Source organism: Rhizophagus irregularis, chromosome 20, assembly GCF_026210795.1.
Source record: "Rhizophagus irregularis chromosome 20, complete sequence".
Classification (NCBI taxonomy): Eukaryota; Fungi; Glomeromycota; class Glomeromycetes; order Glomerales; family Glomeraceae; genus Rhizophagus; species Rhizophagus irregularis.
Window position 1 is genome coordinate 3,268,794 of NC_089448.1, and position 23,099 is coordinate 3,291,892.

At 26.1% G+C, this 23,099-nt stretch overlaps 4 protein-coding genes across 4 annotated transcripts; all 4 read left to right on the top strand.

Moving 5' to 3' along the window:
- Nucleotides 1-702: 702 nt before the first annotated feature.
- Nucleotides 703-3,009, top strand: OCT59_013319 (uncharacterized protein; the record flags this gene model as incomplete). The annotated part of the gene is made up of 5 exons (XM_066140730.1): nucleotides 703-1,081; nucleotides 1,151-1,503; nucleotides 1,585-1,708; nucleotides 1,779-2,868; nucleotides 2,997-3,009. The coding sequence occupies 5 exons, from the start codon at nucleotides 703-705 to the stop codon at nucleotides 3,007-3,009; spliced, it is 1,959 nt and encodes a 652-aa protein (XP_066001583.1).
- A 1,258-nt stretch (nucleotides 3,010-4,267) lies between these two features.
- On the top strand, nucleotides 4,268-5,109 carry OCT59_013320 (uncharacterized protein; the record flags this gene model as incomplete). The annotated part of the gene is made up of 4 exons (XM_025321889.2): nucleotides 4,268-4,286; nucleotides 4,496-4,545; nucleotides 4,619-4,692; nucleotides 4,773-5,109. The coding sequence occupies 4 exons, from the start codon at nucleotides 4,268-4,270 to the stop codon at nucleotides 5,107-5,109; spliced, it is 480 nt and encodes a 159-aa protein (XP_025167696.2).
- A 10,148-nt stretch (nucleotides 5,110-15,257) lies between these two features.
- On the top strand, nucleotides 15,258-17,609 carry OCT59_013321 (uncharacterized protein; the record flags this gene model as incomplete). Its single annotated transcript, XM_066140731.1, has 5 exons — nucleotides 15,258-15,634; nucleotides 15,705-16,042; nucleotides 16,126-16,249; nucleotides 16,320-17,524; nucleotides 17,604-17,609. Exons 1-5 carry the CDS (start codon nucleotides 15,280-15,282, stop codon nucleotides 17,607-17,609), a joined length of 2,028 nt encoding a protein of 675 aa, XP_066001584.1. The 5' UTR covers nucleotides 15,258-15,279.
- A 1,076-nt stretch (nucleotides 17,610-18,685) lies between these two features.
- OCT59_013322 (uncharacterized protein) lies at nucleotides 18,686-19,493 on the top strand (the record flags this gene model as incomplete). Its single annotated transcript, XM_066140732.1, has 4 exons — nucleotides 18,686-18,704; nucleotides 18,788-18,963; nucleotides 19,037-19,110; nucleotides 19,178-19,493. 4 exons carry the CDS (start codon nucleotides 18,686-18,688, stop codon nucleotides 19,491-19,493), a joined length of 585 nt encoding a protein of 194 aa, XP_066001585.1.
- Between the last annotated feature and the right edge of the window lie 3,606 nt (nucleotides 19,494-23,099).

Here is a 23,099-nt window from a genome sequence, read left to right on the forward strand (position 1 = left end):
ATTTTTTTTTTTCGTTAGAAAAGGAAATCACTTACAGATAAAAATGGAAATCACTTGTTCACTTAATCACTTTATTTTGATTTATCATTTTAGGAAAAAAAGTTCGTCTGATTTTATATTAAAAAAAATCCGAAATCATTTTCTTTTTTCTCCTTTTATAAAAAAATTTATTTCAAAAAAAAAATCATTATCTTTTATTCATCTTTTGCGGGGGGAATTCTCAACATTCTTCTAACGTAACTTATATTTTAAGCATCTTCTCAGTAATTGATTTCCTGTTGTTTAATTATACGATTTTATCTATAGGATCATGTGATTTATAGAAAACAATAATCCGGTTCAGTTTCAAAATAAACACGTGACATATTTAGCCACATTAACTTACCTGTTACTGTATTTAATTACCGAAAAAAGAATCATATTTTCATTCGAGAAATCCTTTTTGTCATACATATACAGTATGTACAACCACACACGAAAAAATACCAATGAAAAATTTTTTATGTTGAAAGGTGATCATTGCTCAATTAACTTTACACAATAAAAAAATTTTTTTTATTGCATGCAGGAGGCTAAATTTTACGTACAGCCATGCATATTTAACATGTGTCACAAAATAAAAAAAAGTATATAATCGCAAATGGACGATATAAAAAAATAATTTTTTGGTAATAAATTTATATATTTATAAGCGATTACCAAATGGATGATATTTCAGTAAAAATTAACGAAATTGAAATCGATGTTGATAAAATTGATGTTGATAAAATAGATATTGATAAGACCGATGTTGATAAAAATGAAGTTGACAAAATATTTACCTTCGATAATATCAATGATGAACCACATAACGGTAAACCTATTACTATGATAGAAATATCACCAAATGAAAACTACCTTATTACTTATAGCAAAAAAGATCGTTCAGTTGCCGGTTGGAATGTTGAAGATATGGATAAAGTTCAACTTAAATTTGATCAAACTGTTAAAATTGATGATAGTAAAATCAATAGTTTATGTGTTTCTGATGATAAGAAACTTGCTTATGTTTATCTTCGTGGGAATTATAGGCGTTGTTCTGGTAAGTAATAATTATTTGATTATGTAATTATTAAATTATGATAATTATATTTATTTTAATATTTTTTAGTAATCGATATGAATAATAAAGATAAAAAAATTGCATTAGATTTTGATACAAAACTTGCTTATACAAAGTATTGTTATTGCACCTTTAATTTGAATGGTGAATTTATTTTGTATAGTGAATTTTACTTTAATAGTACTTTTGGAAAACATAAAATTATTTGGATTTATTCTACACAAACTAAAAATAACAAATGGGAATGTAAGAAATTTTACAGGATACCTGAAGATTATGAATTAATTAGTATATCAAAATATGATAATGTTTACCTGGTTTCAAATGATTACATTTATGAATGGAATATTAATACTGAGAAAAGTGTAAAAATATCTGATAAAAATAAGGATAAAGATGAGGTAATAAATATTATAAAATTATTTTCAAGCCAATCGATGTTAAATTTTAATTAGATATATTAAATACTATTTATTTTTTAGATTGAAACAAAAAATATCGGAATATTTAGTAATGAAAAGTTTATTTTTCTAAAAATCAATGATAAAATTATCATTTATTCAATCGAATTGAGGATTCCTATTGCTTTTTTGGATAAAGATAATGGTAACCATTTTTAAAATTTTATTTATACTTTAATTATTACTCATATTAAATCGTTATTTTTTTTATTTAGATATTCAACTATATAATTTTATGAATCATACTGGCTTATTTCTTTTACCTTCTTTATTCTATTATACACCAGATAAAGGAATCTGGAATTCCATTAAATATTGCTGGAACAATAAATACAAAAATGGGTCTAATCAAACTTTATTTGATAAACCAACTGATGAACAAACAAAGTTTGTGTTTGGAATTCTAAATGGACGCGTTTGGAAATCTAAATTTGACGAGAAGATGCCAAAAACGAATTTTTCATCTGAATATTCTGATGAATTAAATAGAGAAAATAATAAAATTATTGAATATAATGATAATGATAAAATCAACAAGGAAACTTACGAACACTCAAATATTCATTTATATATGGATACTGTATCTACATTATTTCAAAAAGCCATAACAATTGGTGATATTAATAGATATAATTATTCAACTAAATTAATTGGAAATTTAATTAAATGGGATATACATGTTTGTAACGGTAAAATTGACCTGGCAGTTTTTAATAAACATAATACTGAATGGAATTTAATAAACGTGAGAATTGAAAATTATTATTATCCTTATAAATATTACAAATATCTCAGCGATTTTAAAAATAATCATCAATTAATTGCGAGCTCATTATTTAATAACAATGATATTGTTATGTTGACAACATTTGGTATTCTTATTTATACTTTTAGTGAAAATAACAAATCTATTTCTTTAAACTATTTTTATTATATGAAATTCGATGTTTTTAAATATAATAACAGCAAATATATGGAAAAAATACTTCAACATTACAAAAGGATATTTTCAAAATCTACTTTACCATTGCCAAATTATGATAGTTTTAGATTAAATGGATGGGTTTCAGATGTAATAAATAATAAGTCAAGTTTTTTGAAATATGGAGGTGAATTATTAAAATTTGCAATTAATGAACATAAGTTAGAAATAATTGATGATATTTATAAAAATATAGAAAATAATAAGTCAAGTCTTTTGAAATATGGAGGTGAAATATTAACATTTGCAATTAAAGAACATAAGTTAGAATTAATTGATGATATTTATAAAAAATGTATGACATATTTTAAAGAGGGTTTAATGTACAATAAGTTATTTTTAAGTATTATCACTTCCACAATGCCATTACTAGATAAATATTATCCGAAATATATTCTAAAATATTCATCAGAAACGAATATGATCATAGATTCTTCTTTTTATATTATAGAGCATCAAAATAAAAATTTACATCTTTATTCTTTTTTTCAATCTCCTCAAATAGCTAATTTATCGAAATCTCTTTTATGGACAAAATACTATTGTGAAGTTAATTACACATTTTATAAAATATTTAAAAAAAAGTTATTATTGGATATTTTGGCTTTTTTATTTTCGTGTATTGCATGGTTTATTCAAGCTTTAATAATACTTTTAACTTTACCCCTTTATTTGGCTACATTTCATATTTTATCAAAATTTAACTTTATTAATAATATTTACCCTGTCGATGCATTTTCTTTTGTTTATTTCTATGTTGATCTTAAAATTTTCAAAAAATATATAACAACAACACCAACAATTACTTTCATGATTCCTTATATTAATTTTGTTAATTATTCAAAAGATTATAGTTGGTTTTTAGAATTAATTAGACCTCAACCTAGTCCATTTACTGAAACAATAAATAGAAATATCTATAAAACATGGAATGGAGAGGCATTAATTAATTTTAAATGGAATACTTATGGAAAATATTATTATGCAATGATTTGGATTTTATTTATGGCATTACTTGGATGCTTTACTGCTGCTGCGACAATTCATCAGAAATATATCAATGAAGAAGTTAGACAACAACTTTTTATTGCTTCAATTATACTTGGATCTATTCATCTGATTTTTGAAATTCGTCAATTTTTTTATAATATTATTAAGTGGTTCTATAATTTTTGGAATATTTTTGGTAAATATAAATGTTTAATTTAATTATTTTACAATATCTTTATTTAAGAAAATGAAATTAATTATATAATATTTTAAATTACAGATATAATTGCTTATGTGCTTTCAATTTACACTTCTATTTACTGGCTTCAAACAAATGATAAGAACAATAATTATCTAATTACATTGCTTTCTTTTTCGTGCTTATTTTTGGATATAAAATTTTTGTTATTTTTTAGAGCTTTTGAATATTTTGGTGTATATTTTGCAATTATTATTAGTGTTGGAAAAAAGATTTTTTCTTTTTTAATAGTCTTATTCATTATTATAATAAGTTTTGCACATGCATTTTATATTTTATTATTACCAAGATCTGAATTTTCACTTGAACAATATAATATAAATAATGATGATCCAAATAATCCTTGGAAATTAGCTCCTAGTTATAATCAAATAATTGATAATAATGGAAATATAAACTCCAATCCATCTATGATTCAAATACCTGATAAAAATACAAACATGTTTATGGATATTAGAACTTCTCTTTTTGCTATGTATTTATTTTTAGCAGGTATGTTTAAAATTTCATAATTATATAGATATGCATAAATATTTTTCTAATACCTTTAAGCAATCCTTCTTTCCTATCAATAGGTGATTCAAGTGCATTATCCAATTGGGAATATACAGAAAATCCATCAATTGCAGTATTGATTGTTTTATTTTCCCTCTTAGTTGTTGTATATCTTATGAACTTGTTAATTGGATTACTCAATATAGAAATTGGAGAAGATAATAATAGAGTCTCATATTTGATACAGAAGGCAGAAGTAAATAATATTAATATTAATTATTCCATTTCTGTAAATATACTAATATATCTCAATTTTTATATTTTTAAAGATTTTGGCAGAGATTGAATTATTTTACCTATTACCACATCAGAGACGTTGGCATACATGGTTTCCTGAAGTAATGTATGTAATTTTACTTTTTTTAAAAAAATTTATTGTTATTATTGTTATGATTTTATTAATATTCAAATTTATTTTTTAAGACATTATTATGCTGATACTGATAAGACTCGAATAGAAATTGAAAGATTGATTGAAGAGGGTGAATGGGATGCTAAGGAATTCACTGAGATGCGAGAAAATTTATTAAAAGAACTTCAAATTAAACATAATCCTATTGACAATGAGGTAATATTGGAGAAATTAAAATCTAATGATGAAAAATTGGAGAAATTAAAATCCAATGATGAAATATTGGAGAAATTAAAATCTAATGATGAAATATTGAAGAAATTAAAATCTAATGATGAAAAATTAGAGAATTTAGAAAAGAAATTGGAAAAATTAGGGAAATTATTAGAAGAAATACATGCAAAATAATTTTAATATTACGTTAGTTTTATAAACTGAAATTATAGATAGTGTATTAAATGGGCCCGTTTGTAATCAATTATAAGAATGAATAAATATATTTTATGTTTTTTCTTTAATCACATAAATTCTCTAAATTATTCATTTCAGTTGTTTTTTTTTTTGAAAAAAAAAGATTGATAATATTGAAAATTTTCAATATATAATACACTATTACTTACATAATTAATCTTACTACATAACATGGTGTTAGATATGAAAATAAGTACGTGGAAAGTGGAAACACATTCAGTTAATATAGAATATATATTTGAATAATTTTACCACAGTACACCACTTAGATATATAGTCCAATAAGCTAACATAAAAATGTTTGTCAATAATATTAAACAAATTTTTTACCAGAATATCCATATCGATGGTTCATTTGACAATATTAAATTATATTTAACATAAAAAGTGAGATAATAGTATATGCAATAGTTAAAAAATTCAAATTAAAGCGATTTTCTAGTTCATTATTTTCTTTTAAAAGGTATTACTAATTTATATTTTCCATTATTATTACCCATTCGAAATTACACCACGCAAAAATGATTGAAGTATTGAAATTATAGAAATTTATAGAGTTTTAGTCTTACTAATTTGTACGAAAACGCCCAATATAAAAACAAGTTTTATTCTGAATAAGAAAAGTTATCATCAAGCATTTATTATTTTTAATGAAGAACATACTCTTCAGTGAAATGAAAAAAAAAAAATAACAGTCTTAATGAATTATTTATTTCCACGTGTATACAATTATACTAGGAAACGATGTATGACGTAGCTAAGGAATATTACATGGGTTAACTATCAAATCGTCTAGTGCATAGGGATGGGGATCGGTCCGTCGGTTCTATTTCGGTTCTTCGTTGGTTCCGCCTCGGTTCTCATTAAGTAAAATATGAGCTACATGCGTCAAATTTAAGACGCAGGTAGAGCATGCGGTGAAGATCGATTAGAAAATTTTGATTGGTGATCAAACGATGGTTGGTCCGTGATCGTCATAATTTTAGCCGGTTCCGGTTCGAAGTTTAGAACAGTTCCCAGAGTGTTTCAAGTTCAGAATCTGCTAAAATTAGAATCGGTTCCAGAACCGGTTCGGAACCGCTCTGTTTGGAACTTCCTCATCTCTACTAGTGCATAACAATAAAATGTCCTTAGCTATTCCCTGGACAAAAAATAAAAATTAATTAAATAAGAGCACGTGGAGAGTTGTGACGTAAATTTTTATCGCTGATTTTGTGTAAAATTGCGAGAATTCTTCCAGGTTTATTTAGGCCACGCAGACATGATTTTCAGTCCATGTAATATTGAAATTTAAAGTCATCCCCGGGTTTAATTTTATTTTTTTACATTTTATATAGAATCGTTACATAACTTCTTTTAAAGTAATTAACTAATTACACGTTTAAACTTTTTTTTCTTTTTTTATTCCAAAATTTTTAAACAGTATATCATATACACGAATAAGTTACAATTCTGAAATCTTGAAAGATTGAGAAGGTTTATCAGTTAAAAAGGAACAAAATAAGATTCTATGGGTTGAGATGTATGATTCACCTGATTTGTAAAAAGCATATTTGAAGCGAAATTTAGTCCATCAAAACTGGAAAAAAATTTTTGTCCAAATTATCTAGATTTTCAATCATGTAATATTTGTCCAATCAAAATATATGTGAGCGGATAAAATTTTTTTATTTTTTCGTCATTTTAAACATAAAAAGTTCCTATATTGTACAATTAAATAAATGTAAGTTAATTAAATATTTTAAAAAGAAAATTGTCATTTATCGCTATAGCGACATATCGCCAGTCTATACAGATCATGTGATTTATTGATTTAAACTCGTGATTTACTTTTTTAAACTATAATTAGATTATGAAAAAAAGATTATCGTTATTTTTTCTCACGATTGTCTCCTCATTTACCAACAATTTTAAACTTTCATTAATAACGACCAATACATCCTTGCTTATTTCACTCCTTTTACTCATAAACAAACTTTTTTTTTACTCTTTTGTATTATTTCTATATGGTAAATATATGATATGGACGAAGAAAGTAGACATGAAAGTCCTAATAATGGTACGTTAATAATAAGCATTAGGCTTATCTTTATATTGGTGTTGGGATCGCGTTAGGGTTAGGGTTAGGGTTAGTTTGTTTAGGATTAGGATTTAGGGTTAGAAATTAGGGTTAGGGTTAGGGTTAGTTTGTTTATAGTTTATAAGTATCTAACTCTTCTTTTTTTTAGTTATTTGTAGTGGGCAACCTATATTATTCAATGAACATGATACTGTATCTTTGTATTCAGGAAAGACCTTTACGTCATGGGAAGAATGTGAACAATTTTTGAATGAATGGGCAAAGAGTCAAGGTTTTCATATAATTAAAGATCGTGTAACCCGTTGCCTTTCAATCGTACAAAGTGGAATAATTTGCAGACATTACTTTCAAGTAATGTTAGCTACCAAAGAAGCTTTTTTCATATTCAATTTATTCCAAAGCGATGGTATAATATAAACAAAGATGGATCGCAAGAACCATTCTTGGTTGCTGATAAATTTATACAAGATGATCAACAACATTTTTCTTATGATTTTAATGATTCTTCAAGTTTATGTTTATTTAATCGGAATAATAGGGAAATTGATGAAGAAAGATTGACAATTCTTGAACAAAAAATTACATATGGCAAATTACACAGAATGTATAAGAAGGCTCTGAACAAGGCATTGCAGTAATTCTAAATCAGAGCAACTCATCAATTTATTACAAAACTTAGCAGAGGAAGAAGAATCAAATCCATCAGATTCTGATGAATTAGAGTTGCAACAAGAAATCATTACAGGTGATAAGGAAAATTTTGATCCTTCAATACCAAAGTTACAAAATCCTAAGATACGTCGTGGAAAAGGCTGACCATTAGGCACAAAACGCTTTAAGTCTTCTTGTGAAGCAAATAAAACCAAATCAAAAACACAACATCATTGTAAAAGATGTGGGTTGGCCGGTCATTATCAAAAGAATTGCAAGGTATTTTCGTATAGCCTTTTTACGATTCTTTTGCTTTTTATTTATACTAAGATTATCATTATGCATTTTATTAGGAAGAAGCAGTTAATAACTAGTTGATTTTTTTATTGAGATATAATAACGCTTACAATAATGCATTATTTGCTTGTAAATTATTTATAATGTAATATTCGCTAATTATTGCTAATATAATAAAAAATGTATAATTAACGATAAGTCACATGTAATGTAAATCACGTGATTATATGGACTGGCGATATATCGCTATAGCGATAAAAAATAAAACCCTTTTAAAAAAATATGAAAAATATATAAATTTCATTTATACAAATCAAATAAAAAAACTTTAAATAATATTTATTGACTATTGGATACTTGAGACACACTATTTGTTTTATTTAATCAAGTGATCATCTGTCAGATGATTTTTTTGATTTTTTGGTATTACGAAATAATTTTGAGTAACGTATCTTTCACAAAGTTTTTGGAGATTCAGTTTGGTCGGTTTTTGTTGTACTGTACGTCAGGGTAGCGTTTTTTTTTCTTTGTGAGCAAATAGTAGATGTCTACAGAAAATTTTATTGAAATTTAGGATTTATAATAAAATGGGGTGAGTGCTAGAAAAAGGGTGAAACTCAAATTTTTTATAGTGACCAATCAATACAAATTTGAGCAATTAATTATTCAAAATATTCATTATTTAAATAAAATAATTTTTTTTCTCCGAATTTTTTATATTATGGTAACACATTATAGATAATACATAATCTTAATCTACCTTTTCAAAGTTGATTTTATTATAAAAAGGTCTGAATTTTCTTCACGAAAAAAATAATCCACTTCAATTTGTTTTTATTTATTATATAGATCTACAAATCCCATACAAAATTTAATCATGGACAATAATCCTTCACAAAATAATCATTTTACCGAATCCATTAATTTACAACAATCAACCGCTGCTGTTATTCAGCCGGGTCATGAGAATTCTTCAAATATGAATCACAATGTCGTCAATGCTGACCTTTCTGTCCTAGCGAAGTGAAAGAGTTTTTATTTTGATAAATGATAATAATATCTTTCCGTCTTATAGTACACTTCAATCAACAACCCACGTCTAGTAGTTCAACTATGCAATCCTATCCACCTCAAATCACTTCGTCATATACGCTGCAGTATGTTCATCTGTCGCAGCCTATTTCTTCACCCGGTTCATTTAACATGGCTAGCATTAACCCTGGCGTCTACAGTTTTGATATCCCTCGATTTAAAATTATTGTCGTACCAATTTCTTCTCAACAAGATAATACTTATATTAATTCCTTTTCAAATAATATGGGTAATCAACTTACTCAATTTACCCAATTTCGACCATGAATTTAGTATAGTATATACAGTATAATTCATACGTAAAATCCATTAACAACCATCACGATATTTTCTATTTTTCGAATTCTTACTTTTTATTCTTATTTCTATTTTATATTTATCTTTTATCTTGAATAACACTAGTAAATTTTTACCGTAGGAAGCTAACCGTTGTATCCTATTTATTTATTATATTATTTACTAGTGCTCCATACGGGTCGGGTTAGGTCAGGTTTGAGGGATGTTCGAATTCGACTCGAATATTCACGTAATTCGACTCGAATGTTCGGGTCGATCAACTGTATAACCCGAACTTGACTCGACCCAATTATAGCTTAACCCAGATAACCCGGGTCAAACTCGAATTTATATTAACTGAAATTTATGATCAACAAAATTGATAAAGTTACATTTAAACCACTTCACTAAATTTTGCAACTTTAATTATAATAATGTTGTTTATTTAATTAATTCAATATAATTTCAAGCTTATAAATAATGTAAATTTTGTGGAAAAGGGGACTTTATTTAAAAATTTTTTAAAATATTTACATGTAACAATGACTACTAAGAAGTGTTTCCTTCATTATGAAAAAATCGTTAAGGAAAATTTGGTATAATGCGGTAAAATTAGAAAATCAACAATTTGTTGATAAAATAGATTATTTATAAAGTAGTAAATTTGCTTATTCATAAAAATCAACGTCAAATTACCCTTTATGTTAAAATTTATCTTGCAAAAATCTTCGTTATACTAAAAAAAAAAAAAATTCGTTATAAAAAGGGTCATGCAGATTATAAAAATTACTTCGTTAAATGGTATACCACATTTTAATTAGTGATGTTCGGCTCTTATAACGATCATTTTTTATATGTTAAAATCGGTATCATGCTGAAAATTCGTTGTATTGTGAAATTCATTATATCAAAATTCACTATAAAAAGGAGCTTACTAAATAGTTGTATCCTGTTTCTTCTATAAAAATGTATTTGATAATAAAATGGTTCATAAAAAATATTCAAATTTTTATTAACGAAGATTTTTTAAGTAAGTTATAAATTTATATTGATTCTTAAAAGTTAATAAAGTCGTGAAATTTTGATGAAAAAACTTGTAAATATAGAAAATTTTTATTTATGATATATAGTATGTAAGTTATATCCATTTTATTTTTATTTTTTGGTTTTACTTTTATTATAAACTGAGTAAAACATAATTACATTAAGAACTAGGAAAATCGCGTACAATTTTTTAACATTCTAAGTGTTTATTATTGCAAATAAATTTGATAAACATGATCTGATAACATAAATATTACTATCATGTAATAGGGCTAAATATTAAAAATCATAACGGGTCAGTCGGGTCATGGATGATCTTATAAATTCGGATTTATCCGGAAAACAAAAACACCAAACATAACCGTATATACTAATTTTATGCTGACTCCGTAAATAATATAAACATATAAAGCTTTCTCCACAAAAAGAAATTCACTTCAATTCCTGGCATAAATCTACAAATCTATTAATACAAATAGCTGACGGAAAAGCGAAAAGCACCAGAAAACGGAAAATATCCAGCTAATTATAGATAATAATAATCCTTCGCAAAATAATCATTTTACCGAATTCATTAATTTACAACAATCAACCGCTACTGTTATTCAGCCGGGATATGAAAATTCTTCAAATATAAATTATAATGCTTTCAATGTTGACCTTTCCATGATAAATGATAATAGAATCTTTACATCCCACACAAATAATAATCACTTCGACCAACAACCCACATCTAGCTAGTAGTTCAACTATGCAATCCTATCTACCTCGTCATATATACCGCAGTATCCGTAGCCTATTTCTTCACTTAGAATTACAACTGTTTTTATATTATTCGGGACAAAGCAAAATTTTGAACCAGACATCCGGTCCGATATGTCTGATGTCGGATTGTCACGTTTGTTTATTTACATAATGATAATAGTTAAAATAGTTAAACGTAACTCGTTGATATAATTCATTGATTCATAATTTCATATCATTTCTATATTTTTTTTCTAAATATATATACTGTATATATTTATATAAATGTCTTAAACTACATCTTTAACTTATAGTCCTAATATTTGTCCGATATTTTTAGTTTGTATAACTTGTGCAAAAAATGAAAATAATTGTATTTGTGCACCTCAAGACTCTTATAAAAAACCAAGAGGATCTCTTCACAAACCAATTACATAAAATGGATATATAAAATATAAGTAAGCAATAGATAGATTATGCCTTTCTTGCATGGTTTAACTGAAGCTAATGTACCTATTATACTTAAAGTTCCTGAGAGTTTAGATTTTGCTAACATATGCAAAAGCTGCATCAACTAATATGAAATCAAAACGATAATTATATCAGAAGGTGAAATCAATGTAGATGATCAAGAAATGAATAATCTTATTCCAATACTCATATATAAGGACGAAAATCCAAAGAAAAGTTAGTTGTTCAAAGTAAATCTTGATTTACGTGACAATCCGACCGACATACTGAAACCGGATATCGGGTTCAAAATTTGAATAATCTGTAACCCTGAAATCTTTATTTTGATATTCTCGGGTTTAAAATTATCGTCGTACCTATTTCTTCTCAACAAAATAATATTTATATTAACTCCTTTTCAAATAATATAGGTAATCAATTTACTCAATTTACCCAATTTCGACCATAAATTTTTAATCGTATAGTTCAGTATATAACAGTATAATTCATACGTAAACACCATGATATTTTCAATTCTTATTTTTCAATTCTTATTTTTTATATTTATCTTTTTATCTTGTATTATATAACATTAGTAAATAATTTTACCGTAGGAAGCTAATCATTATATACTATATATTTATTATATTATTTTCATTATATAAATAAAATATTACTATCTAACAGATAATTAAAGCTAATAACTCGATTAAATATTAAACGTTTAATCTTTTCCTTTTTGTTATTAACAACTTCTTCTGACAAAGGATATGAAGATAAATGAATTTAAATTTGTTCATATATTTAGGGAAAAATAACGGATTGTTTGGTCAAAGTTTATTACCTATTCTAGATTTTTTGATAAAATAATTTAATAACTCTTTTCCAATTTTTATAACTACCAGCACAAAACTCTTTTAAGTAATTAAAGTTAGTTTTGACGCCATAGGATATAAAGTAAAAAAAAAAGCTAATAAATTATTATTTATAGTATAAAAATAGTTTAATTATCCTGATTTGTTATTTAAAAAATTATGTTAACTATATTTACCGATGGATTTTTTTTACCGCATCCTAACTACATTTTTTTTTTAGTTAAAACAGTTAATGTGTACAGCAAAAAAAAATCAAGATTCGTGAATTAAAATTTAAAATATAGAAATCCTAAAAATGTGGCGTAGATTTTGACCAATAGAATTGATTGGCCAATCAGAATCTGGGTTGGAAAAGACCAGAGTGATAAATCATTATAAAAATGAGCAAACAGAAATTTTTTCTGCAAAAAAAAAACCACTCACTTCTATTGTTCGAAAGCTCCCAGATATAAAATTTAACTATGGATAAAAATCAATTACAAAATAATGGTCATAGATGCGCCCAATATAAGAACAAAGTTTTACTTTAATTAAATAATTGAAAGTAAATTTATCACTAATCGTCTATTATTTTTAATGAAGAACATGAAAAAATCAGGTTCACAGTCTCAATGGATTATTGTTTATTTCCATATGCGCAAACAAATTTTAGAAATAAATTTTTATCGCTGATTCTGAGTTAAATTATATTGGACCTGGTTTAATTTTTATTAATTTAATTTATTTATAAAAATTCTATATATAAAATCGTGATATCTGATTGATCAACTTTTAAAGTAACCTGAAATTTTTTAAGTACGTTCTGAAATCTTGAAAGATTGAAAGATTTACCTTTTGAAAAAGAACAAATTACTATCATTTTTGTCGTTTTCGTGTTATTTCATTAACTCCATTTAAATATTGACCCATTGTGAATTTATCCGAAAGATTTTTTCTAGTATTTTAAAATTTCACATTTAATCTACTTAATCTACTAAACATAATTCCCAATTTGGACGAAAATACTTTTATATATTGTATTGTTAGTATAGATGAACTAGCCCTTTAAATTTTTTTTTTTCGTTAGAAAAGGAAATCACTTACAGATAAAAATGGAAATCACTTGTTCACTTAATCACTTTATTTTGATTTATCATTTTAAGAAAAAAAGTTCGTCTGGTTTTATATTAAAAAAAATCCGAAATCATTTTTTTTTCTCTTTTTTCTCCTTTTATAAAAAAATTTATTTCAAAAAAAAAATAATATCTTTTATCTCAACATTCTTCTAACGTAACTTATATTTTAAGCATTTTCTCAGTAATTGATTACCGAATTATGTTAAGTTGTTTTAATTATACGATTTTCTAGATCATGTGGTTTATAGTAAAACAAATTGAAATAATATAAAAGGAAAATATTTGTCTATGCATAGCCATAAAATCTATTACTAATGCATTCCTTCCGGGTGAGGCAAAAAAAAATTTATAAGAAATACTTGATATATAGTTTAAGATTCATGATTATCCGGTGTCACAAGTTGCGCCAAGAACTTGTCAGGTTGTCAGTTTCAAAATAAACACATGACATTCAGCACTTCATTTAGCCACATTAACCAAAAGTTTTACAAGACTACTAGTTGCGGCGTGTATATTTTCTTTTTTTTTTGTGTGATGTAAGGTTTTTATATTATAGTTTTAAAGATAAATAAGATTACTGTATTTAGTTACCGAAAAAAGAAGTGTGTTGTTTTTTAAAAAAAAGCATATTTTCGGTGAAAAATTTTTTTTTATATCGAAAGGTGATCATGGCATTGCTCACACAATAAAAAATTTTTTTTTTTTTATATGAGAGGCGAAATTTTACGTACAGCTAGAGCTGCGACCCGTCAGAATTTCTGGTTTCGGATCATACCCAAATCAAAAAAAGTATTACCCGACCCCATAACGGGTATTACCCGGACAAATATCAATTCTTTTCTCAATAAATATACAAATCAAGATATTTATTGAATTTAAAAAATTTTGATATTGTTTGAAAAATAAAAAAATTATCAAATAAGTGTTGTTAAAAGTCACCAGTCAACACACCGCTTAATTCTAGCCGAATATAATAATTTTGGCCAGATTTAATAAAAATTTCGCCAAGCAAAAATCCATATAACCCTTAATTCTTGCCGGCAAATTCTGGCCAGAGTTAACATCTTAACTCGGGCAAATTTAATTTTCGGTTGGCTGTGCTAACCCGGGTATACTGTATGTGTATCAACACAACCATTTGCTATTCCATGACCCGGATACTCATAAATACCGGATAAACGGGTAACGGGTCGCAGCTCTACGTACAGCCATTCATATTTAACAATGTGTTTCAAAATAAAAAAATTAACTTTTCACAATAAATAAATTTTTTTTTTCATGCAAGAGGCTAAATTTTACGTACAGCCATGCATATTTATACATGTGTTACAAAATAAAAAAGCTCAATTAACTTTTCACAATAAATAATAATGCATATTTAACATGTGTCACAAAATAAAAAAAAAGGTATATAATCGCCAATGGACGATATAAAAAAATAATTTTTTGGTAATAAATTTATATATTTATAAGCGATTACCAAATGGATGACATTTCATTAAAAATTAACGAAATCGAAATCGATGTTGATAAAAATGATGTTGATAAAAATGACGTTGATAAAATATTTACCTTCGATGATATCGGTGATGAACCACATAATGGTAAACCTATTACTATAATAGAAATATCCCCAAATGAAAACTACCTTATTACTTATAGTAAAGAAGATAGTTCAATTGCCGGTTGGAATGTTAAAGATATGGATAAAGTTCAACTTAAATTTGATCAAACTGTTAAAATCAATAAAGATAATGAAGATAATGAATATGAAATTGAAAGCTTATGTGTTTCTGATGATAAGAAACTTGCTTATATTGATACTCGTGGTTATAATGGTAAGTAATAATTATTTGATTATGTAATATTAAATTATGGTAATTGATATTTATTTTAACATTTTTTTAGTAATCGATATGGTTAATAAAGATAAAAAAATTGCATTAGATTTATATGGTTATGGTTCTTATTGTACCTTTAATTTAAAAGGTGAATTTATTTTATATGATGAATTTTACAACCAGGATACTTCTGGATTGCATAAAATTATTTGGATTTATTTCACACAAACTAAAAATAACAAATGGAAATGTAAGAGATTTTACAGGATACCTGAAGATTATAAATTAATTAGTATATCAATATATGATAAAGTTTACCTATTTTCAAATGATTACATTTATGAATGGAATATTAATACTGAGAAAAGCGTAAAAATATTTTTTAATAATAAGGATAAGAATAAGGTAATAAATATTATAAAATTATTTTCAAACCAATCGATGTTAAATTAGAATTAAATATATTAAATACTATTTATTTTTTTTAGTTTGAAACAAAAAATATCGGAATATTTAGTAATAAAAAGTTCATTTTTCTTAAAATCAAAAATAAAATCATCGTTTATTCAATCAAATTGGGAATTCCTATTGCTTCTTTGGATATAGATAATGGTAACCATTTTTAAAAAATTTTATTTATACTTTAATTATTACTCACATTAAATCATTATGTTTTATTTAGATAGTATTCAACTATATAATTTTATGAATCATACTGGTTTATTTCTTTTACCTTCTTTATTCTATTATACACCAGATGAAGGAATCTGGAATTCCATCGAATATTGCTGGAACAATAAATATAAAAATATATTTAATGAAACTTTTAAACCAACAAAATTTGTGTTTGGAATTCTAAATGGATGTGTTTGGAAATCTAAATTTGACGAGAAGATGCCAAAAACAAATTTTTCATCTGAATATTCTGATGAATTAAATAAAGAAAATAATAAAATTATTGAATATAATGATAATGATAAAATCAACAAGGAAACTTACGAACACTCAAATATTAATTTATATAAGGATACTGTATCTACATTATTTCAAAAAGCCATAATAAATGATAGCAATAGTAAAAAAGAATTAACCGAATCAGATGAAAATTTAATTAAATGGGATATACGTGTTTATAACGGTAAAATTAAACTGGAAGTTTTTGATACTGAATGGAATTTAATAAACAGTAGAATTGAAAATTATTGTTATCCTTATAAATCTAAAAGATATCTCGGCGATTTTATCAATGATCATAGATTAATTGCGAGCTCATTATTTAATAATAACAATGATATTGTTATATTGACAACATTTGGTATTCTTATTTATACTTTCAGTGAAAATGACGAATCCATTTTTTTAAACTATTTTTATTATATGAAATTCGATGTTTTGAAATATGATAACAGCAAATATATGAAAAAAATACTTCAACATTATAAAAGGATATTTTCAAAATCTACTTTACCATTACCAAATTATGATAGTTTTAGATTAGATGACCTATTATTTATTACAACTGAAACCCATTCAAGTCTTTTGAAACATGGAGTTGAATTATTAACATTTGCAATTAAAGAACATAAGTTAGAATTAATTGATGATATTTATAAAAAATGTATGACATATTTTAAAGAGGATTCAATGAACAATAAGTCATTTTTAAGTATTATCACTTCTACAATGCCATTACTAGATAAACATTATCCGAAATATATTCTAAAATATTCATCAGAAACGAATATGATCATAGATAATTCTTTTTATAGTATAGAGCATCAAAATAAAAATTTACATCTTTATTCTTTTTTTCAATCTCCTCAAATAGCTAATTTATCAAAATCACTTTTATGGACAAAATACTATCGTAAAATTAATTACACATCTGTAAAAATACAAACTTCAAATAATTTATTATTGAAAATTTTGGCTTCTTTATTTTCGTGGATTGCATTGTTTATTCAAGCTCTAATAATACTTTTAACTTTACCCTTTTATTTGGCTACATTTCATATTTTATCAAAATACAACTTTATTAATAATATTTACCCTGTCGATGCATTTTCTTTTGTTTATTTCTTTGTTGATCTTATAATTTTTAAAAAAGGTATAACAACAACACCAACAATTACTTTTATGATTCCTTATATTAATTTTGTTAATTATTCAAAAGATTATAGTTGGTTTTTAGAATTAATTAGACCTCAACCTAGTCCATTTACTGAAACGATAAATAGAAATATCTATAAAACATGGAATGGAGAGGCATTAATTAATTTTAAATGGAATACTTATGGAAAATATTATTTTACAATGATTTGGATTTTATTTATGGCATTACTTGGGTGCTTTACTGCTGCTGCAACAATTCCTCAGAAATATATCAATGAAGAAGTTAGACAACAACTTTTTATTGCTTCAATTATACTTGGATCTATTCATCTGATTTTTGAAATTCATCAATTTTTTTATAATATTATTAAGTGGTTCTATAATTTTTGGAATATTTTTGGTAAATATAAATGTTTAATTTAATTATTTTACAATATCTTTATTTAAGAAAATGAAATTAATTATATAATATTTTAAATTACAGATATAATTGCTTATGTGCTTTCAATTTACACTTCTATATACTGGCTTCAAACAAATGATAAGAACAATAATTATCTAATCACTTTGCTTTCTTTTTCATGCTTATTTTTAGATATAAAATTTTTGTTATTTTTTAGAGCATTTGAATATTTTGGTGTATATTTTGCAATTATTATTGGTGTTGGAAAAAAGATTTTTTCTTTTTTAATAGTCTTATTCATTATTGTAATAAGTTTTGCACATGCATTTTATATTTTATTATCACCAAGATCTAAATTTTCACTTGAACAATATAATATAAATAGTGATGATCCAAATAATCCTTGGAAATTAGCTCCTAGTTATAATCAAATAATTGATAATAATGGAAATATAAACTCCAATCCATCTATGATTCAAATACCTGATAAAAATACAAACATGTTTATGGATATTAGAACTTCTCTTTTTGCTATGTATTTATTTTTAGCAGGTATGTTTAAAATTTCATAATTATATAAATTTGCATAAATATTTTTCTAATACCTTTAAGCAATCCTTCTTTCCTATCAATAGGTGATTCAAGTGCATTATCTAATTGGGAATATACAGAAAATCCATCAATTGCAGTATTGATTGTTTTATTTTCCCTCTTAGTTGTTGTATATCTTATGAACTTGTTAATTGGATTACTCAATATAGAAATTGGAGAAGATAATAATAGAGTCTCATATTTGATACAGAAGGCAGAAGTAAATAATATTAATATTAATTATTCCATATTTGTAAATATACTAATATATCTCAATTCTTATATTTTTAAAGATTTTGGCAGAGATTGAGTTATTTTACCTATTACCACATCAGAGACGTTGGCATACATGGTTTCCTAAAGTAATGTATGTAATTTTACTTTAAAAAAAAATTTATTGTTATGGTTTTATTAATTATTCAAATTATTTTAAGACATTATTATGCCGATATTGATAAGGCTCGAATGGAAATTGAAAGATTGATTGAAGAGGGTGAATGGGATGCTAAGGAATTCACAGAGATGCGGAAAAATTTATTAAAAGAACTTCAAATTAAACATAATCCTATTAACAATGAGGTAATATTGGAGAAATTAAAATCTAATGATGAAATATTGGAGAAATTAAAATCTAATGATGAAAAATTGGAGAAATTAAAATCCAACGATGAAATATTGGAGAAATTAAAATCTAATGATGAATTATTGGAGAAATTAGGGAAATTATTGGAAGAAATACATGCAAAATAATTTTAATATTACGTTAGTTTTATAAACTGAAATTATTGATAGTGTATTAAATGGACCCGTTTGTAATCAATTATAAGATTGAATAAATATATTTTATGTTTTCTCTTTAATCACATAAATTCCTAAATTATTCATTTGTTTTTTTTTCGAAAAAAAAAGATTGATAAAATTGAAAACTAGCAGTCACCTGTTGTTTCGCACCGGGACCAATGAGTTTGTTTAAATAGAAAAATTTAATATTATAATGTAATACCAAATATATTAAAGATGGTTACAGTAGGTTTTTGTTTATAATTAGGAATTTAATGTGGTAATATTTAGCCAATAAAAAATAATAAAATTAATGATTTGACATTTGAGTGTGGAATGAAATTAAGGAATTGTGAAAAAATAATTACCAATAAAAATTGATTAATTTTTTTTTAGAAGTATTTTCGAAAAAACTTTAATATTATGAAAATACTACATTATTATTTTAGATGCACAGATCGAACAATTTCTTTTTTCTCAAATATTTTCACATTTATTAGCTTCTTCAAACTATCTTTACAAAATTACGAAGCTATTTTTTACAATTACTGGTAAATTATTTTCCAATTGGAATTTAAAGTAGTTTTTCTTTTTTGAGGTTTTTGAGGTCTGATTTTTTTTAGGTATTTTATTATTAATACACAAAATGGCCTCATAACTTTGCTAATAAAGTCATGTTCTTAATCTTAATATGCTTTTTTTCTCAAAGTACAGAATAGTTAAAGCCACACATCTAATTGGATGTTAAATATAATACAATGTGTACTTACAAATCATATAAACATCATTTTCAATTAAAGGAACGAAACAGTCAAAACTCTGTTTGTCATCAGATAAAATTTCAAAAGAAAATTTGGCAAGTTAAAGGAAGTGCGAAAACAAAGAAGTGAGTCACTTCAGAAAATACAGCCTCAGCTATTTGGGCCTGATATCGCTTCAATTCTTATGCTTTACTAAATTAAAAATATTTTTATATTTAAATTAACATTATTAAATTTAATTTATATATATTTGCATTAATAAATTCATTAAAATTTTTAACTCATTGTTATTATTATAAAAAAATCCTTAATTAATAATTTTATTATATAACTTGATATAGTTTTGATTTACATAGTTAACAGCGCATGCCTCCACTTGATCTATTTATGATCAAAAACTATTCGATTCCAGTTAAATTATTAATTTTTTTTGTCCGATTTTTTTTTTCAACTTTTTTTGGTTCCTTTTTTCAAAAATTTTTCAAACTGAAAAAAATTTTTTCTCAGTTTAGTAGTTTAGTTTTTTTTTCAACCTGAAAAATTTGTTTTTTCTCATTCTTTTCTTGTTTAGGTTTAATTTTTTTCCCAAACTGAAAAATTATACCAATTTGTTTTTTATTTTTTTTCGATCTTTTTTTTTTTAGACCGTATTATTTTTTTTTCACTCTTTTGGATCGGATTATTGTCCTTTTTTTTCAGAATTTTTTTCATACTTATTTTTTTTTTCGGATTCCTTTTTTTTCAGAAATTTCCCTTTTTCTTAAACTGATTTCTTTTTTATCCTTTTTCTTCCCCAAATTTTTAAAAATTTTTTTTTTATTATTAAATAAAAAATAAAATATTATATTAAATATATTTACTAAATTATTATTTTTTAAAAAAAAAATCAATACAGTCAACTCCCTCTATAGTCACTCCCGTTATAGTCACATTCTACTATATAGTCACACCAGTTGAATGTTCAAAACACTTTATTATTAAAATCTATCCTATATAGTCACAATCTATCTATAGTCACTATCACACCTATCCTCAAAAATCTTATATTAAAAAGAACTGTTTATAATCACAGTTATATAAAGAATATATTAAATAACTTGGCATCTAATAATCGTACAAAGATGTATCATAGCTCGTTAGAATCGTCTCACTGAGACGAATCGAATGGTGGTAGTTTTATCCTTTTCCTTTGCAAGTGTTTACGGCCAGACCACCCATTGCCTCTTATGAGACTAATCTCGGGTCTGTGTCCTATCATCTTCAATGGGCAACCATTAAACCGAGTACTTAATTCCTCAGGTAACAGCACCACTATAGAAGACATCCCCCATCGGGCCATTTTTAGGCTGATCTGAAGCTAGGTACACGCCGCCTACTCAGTTTTATCCTTTTCCTTTGCAAGTGTTTACGGCCAGACCACCCATTGCCTCTTATGAGACTAATCTCGGGTCTGTGTCCTATCATCTTCAATGGACAACCATTAAACCGAGTACTTAATTCCTCAGGTAACAGCACCACTATAGAAGACATCCCCCATCGGGCCATTTTTAGGCTGATCTGAAGCTAGGTACACGCCGCCTACTCATCCTATACCCATTGCATGATACTGATACTCAATTTATTTTACGACCTTTAGAGAGCATCTACTTTCATGGAGGACTTTCGACAGGTAACATCAACCATCTAGTACCCTTCCATACCACCATTTTAGGTACTAAGTCTCACTCAAAGGCCACTACAGCCCGCGATTACCCAGCACCGATAGTACAGTTGTTTACCCCAAGTGGTATACTTTGTAGTGACCACTCGGACAGGAAGTAGCAGGCATCTGTCCAGGATCACCCCTTATGGTGGGTATCAACCACCAGGGATCACCAACCAGGACCCAAGGAGTAGGGAATCGAACCCCATAGCCATGCTACCTGTTCTGTGCACGAACACCTTGGTTGGTCTAAGACCTAACAGAAGGTCTAACTACCACTAAGACATTGCACCCTCAGCTTTACCATCTAGAACGACCATCTAGCCATTACTGACCCCAAGCGGTATCGTAGAGTGACCACCCGGACAGGAAGTCCCCCCCAAGGTATAGTAGTGACCTCAAGGACAGGACTGCGCACATGCCAATGGCCTCATAGGGAACGTTAGAAGGACACCATGACCCTTAGTTGAAATGTGCGGCCTAACCGTACACACTAATTCACCATGATGCAGTCCAACTACACTAATCCCTGTACCTTCACGCTATTGGTTGTAGCGTCCGCAGTAGTTTTATCCTTTTCCGATCACTGACTGATGAGTTATTCAACAAAATGTTAAGCATCGGCATTATTATATTTCTTGATTTACGTTTACTGCGCCATTTAACATTTTGCTAAATTTCTCAGTACCTAGTGATTGTAAAAAGACGATTAATAGCTCGTTGGAATCGCCTCATCAAGACGAATCGAATGGCGGTAAGCTCATCTCTCTGTGATCAATATTGACGGAGTTACTACTTAAAACCATTTAATATTTTTTAATTTCGGAAATAATCTAGTGATTAGATTTCGATGTATTTTATACCATTAGATTCGTCGCATTAAGACGAATCGAATGGTAGTAAGATTGTCTCTCTAGGATCAATATTGGCAGAGTTATTACACAAAAACCATTAATATTTTTTTAATTTCGGAAATTAATCTAGTGATTGGATTTCGATGTATTTTATACCATTAAAACCGTCTCATCAAGACGAATCGAATGGCGGTAAGATCATCTCTCTACGATTAATATTGGCGGAGTTACGATACAATAAAGTTTTGAGTATAATTTT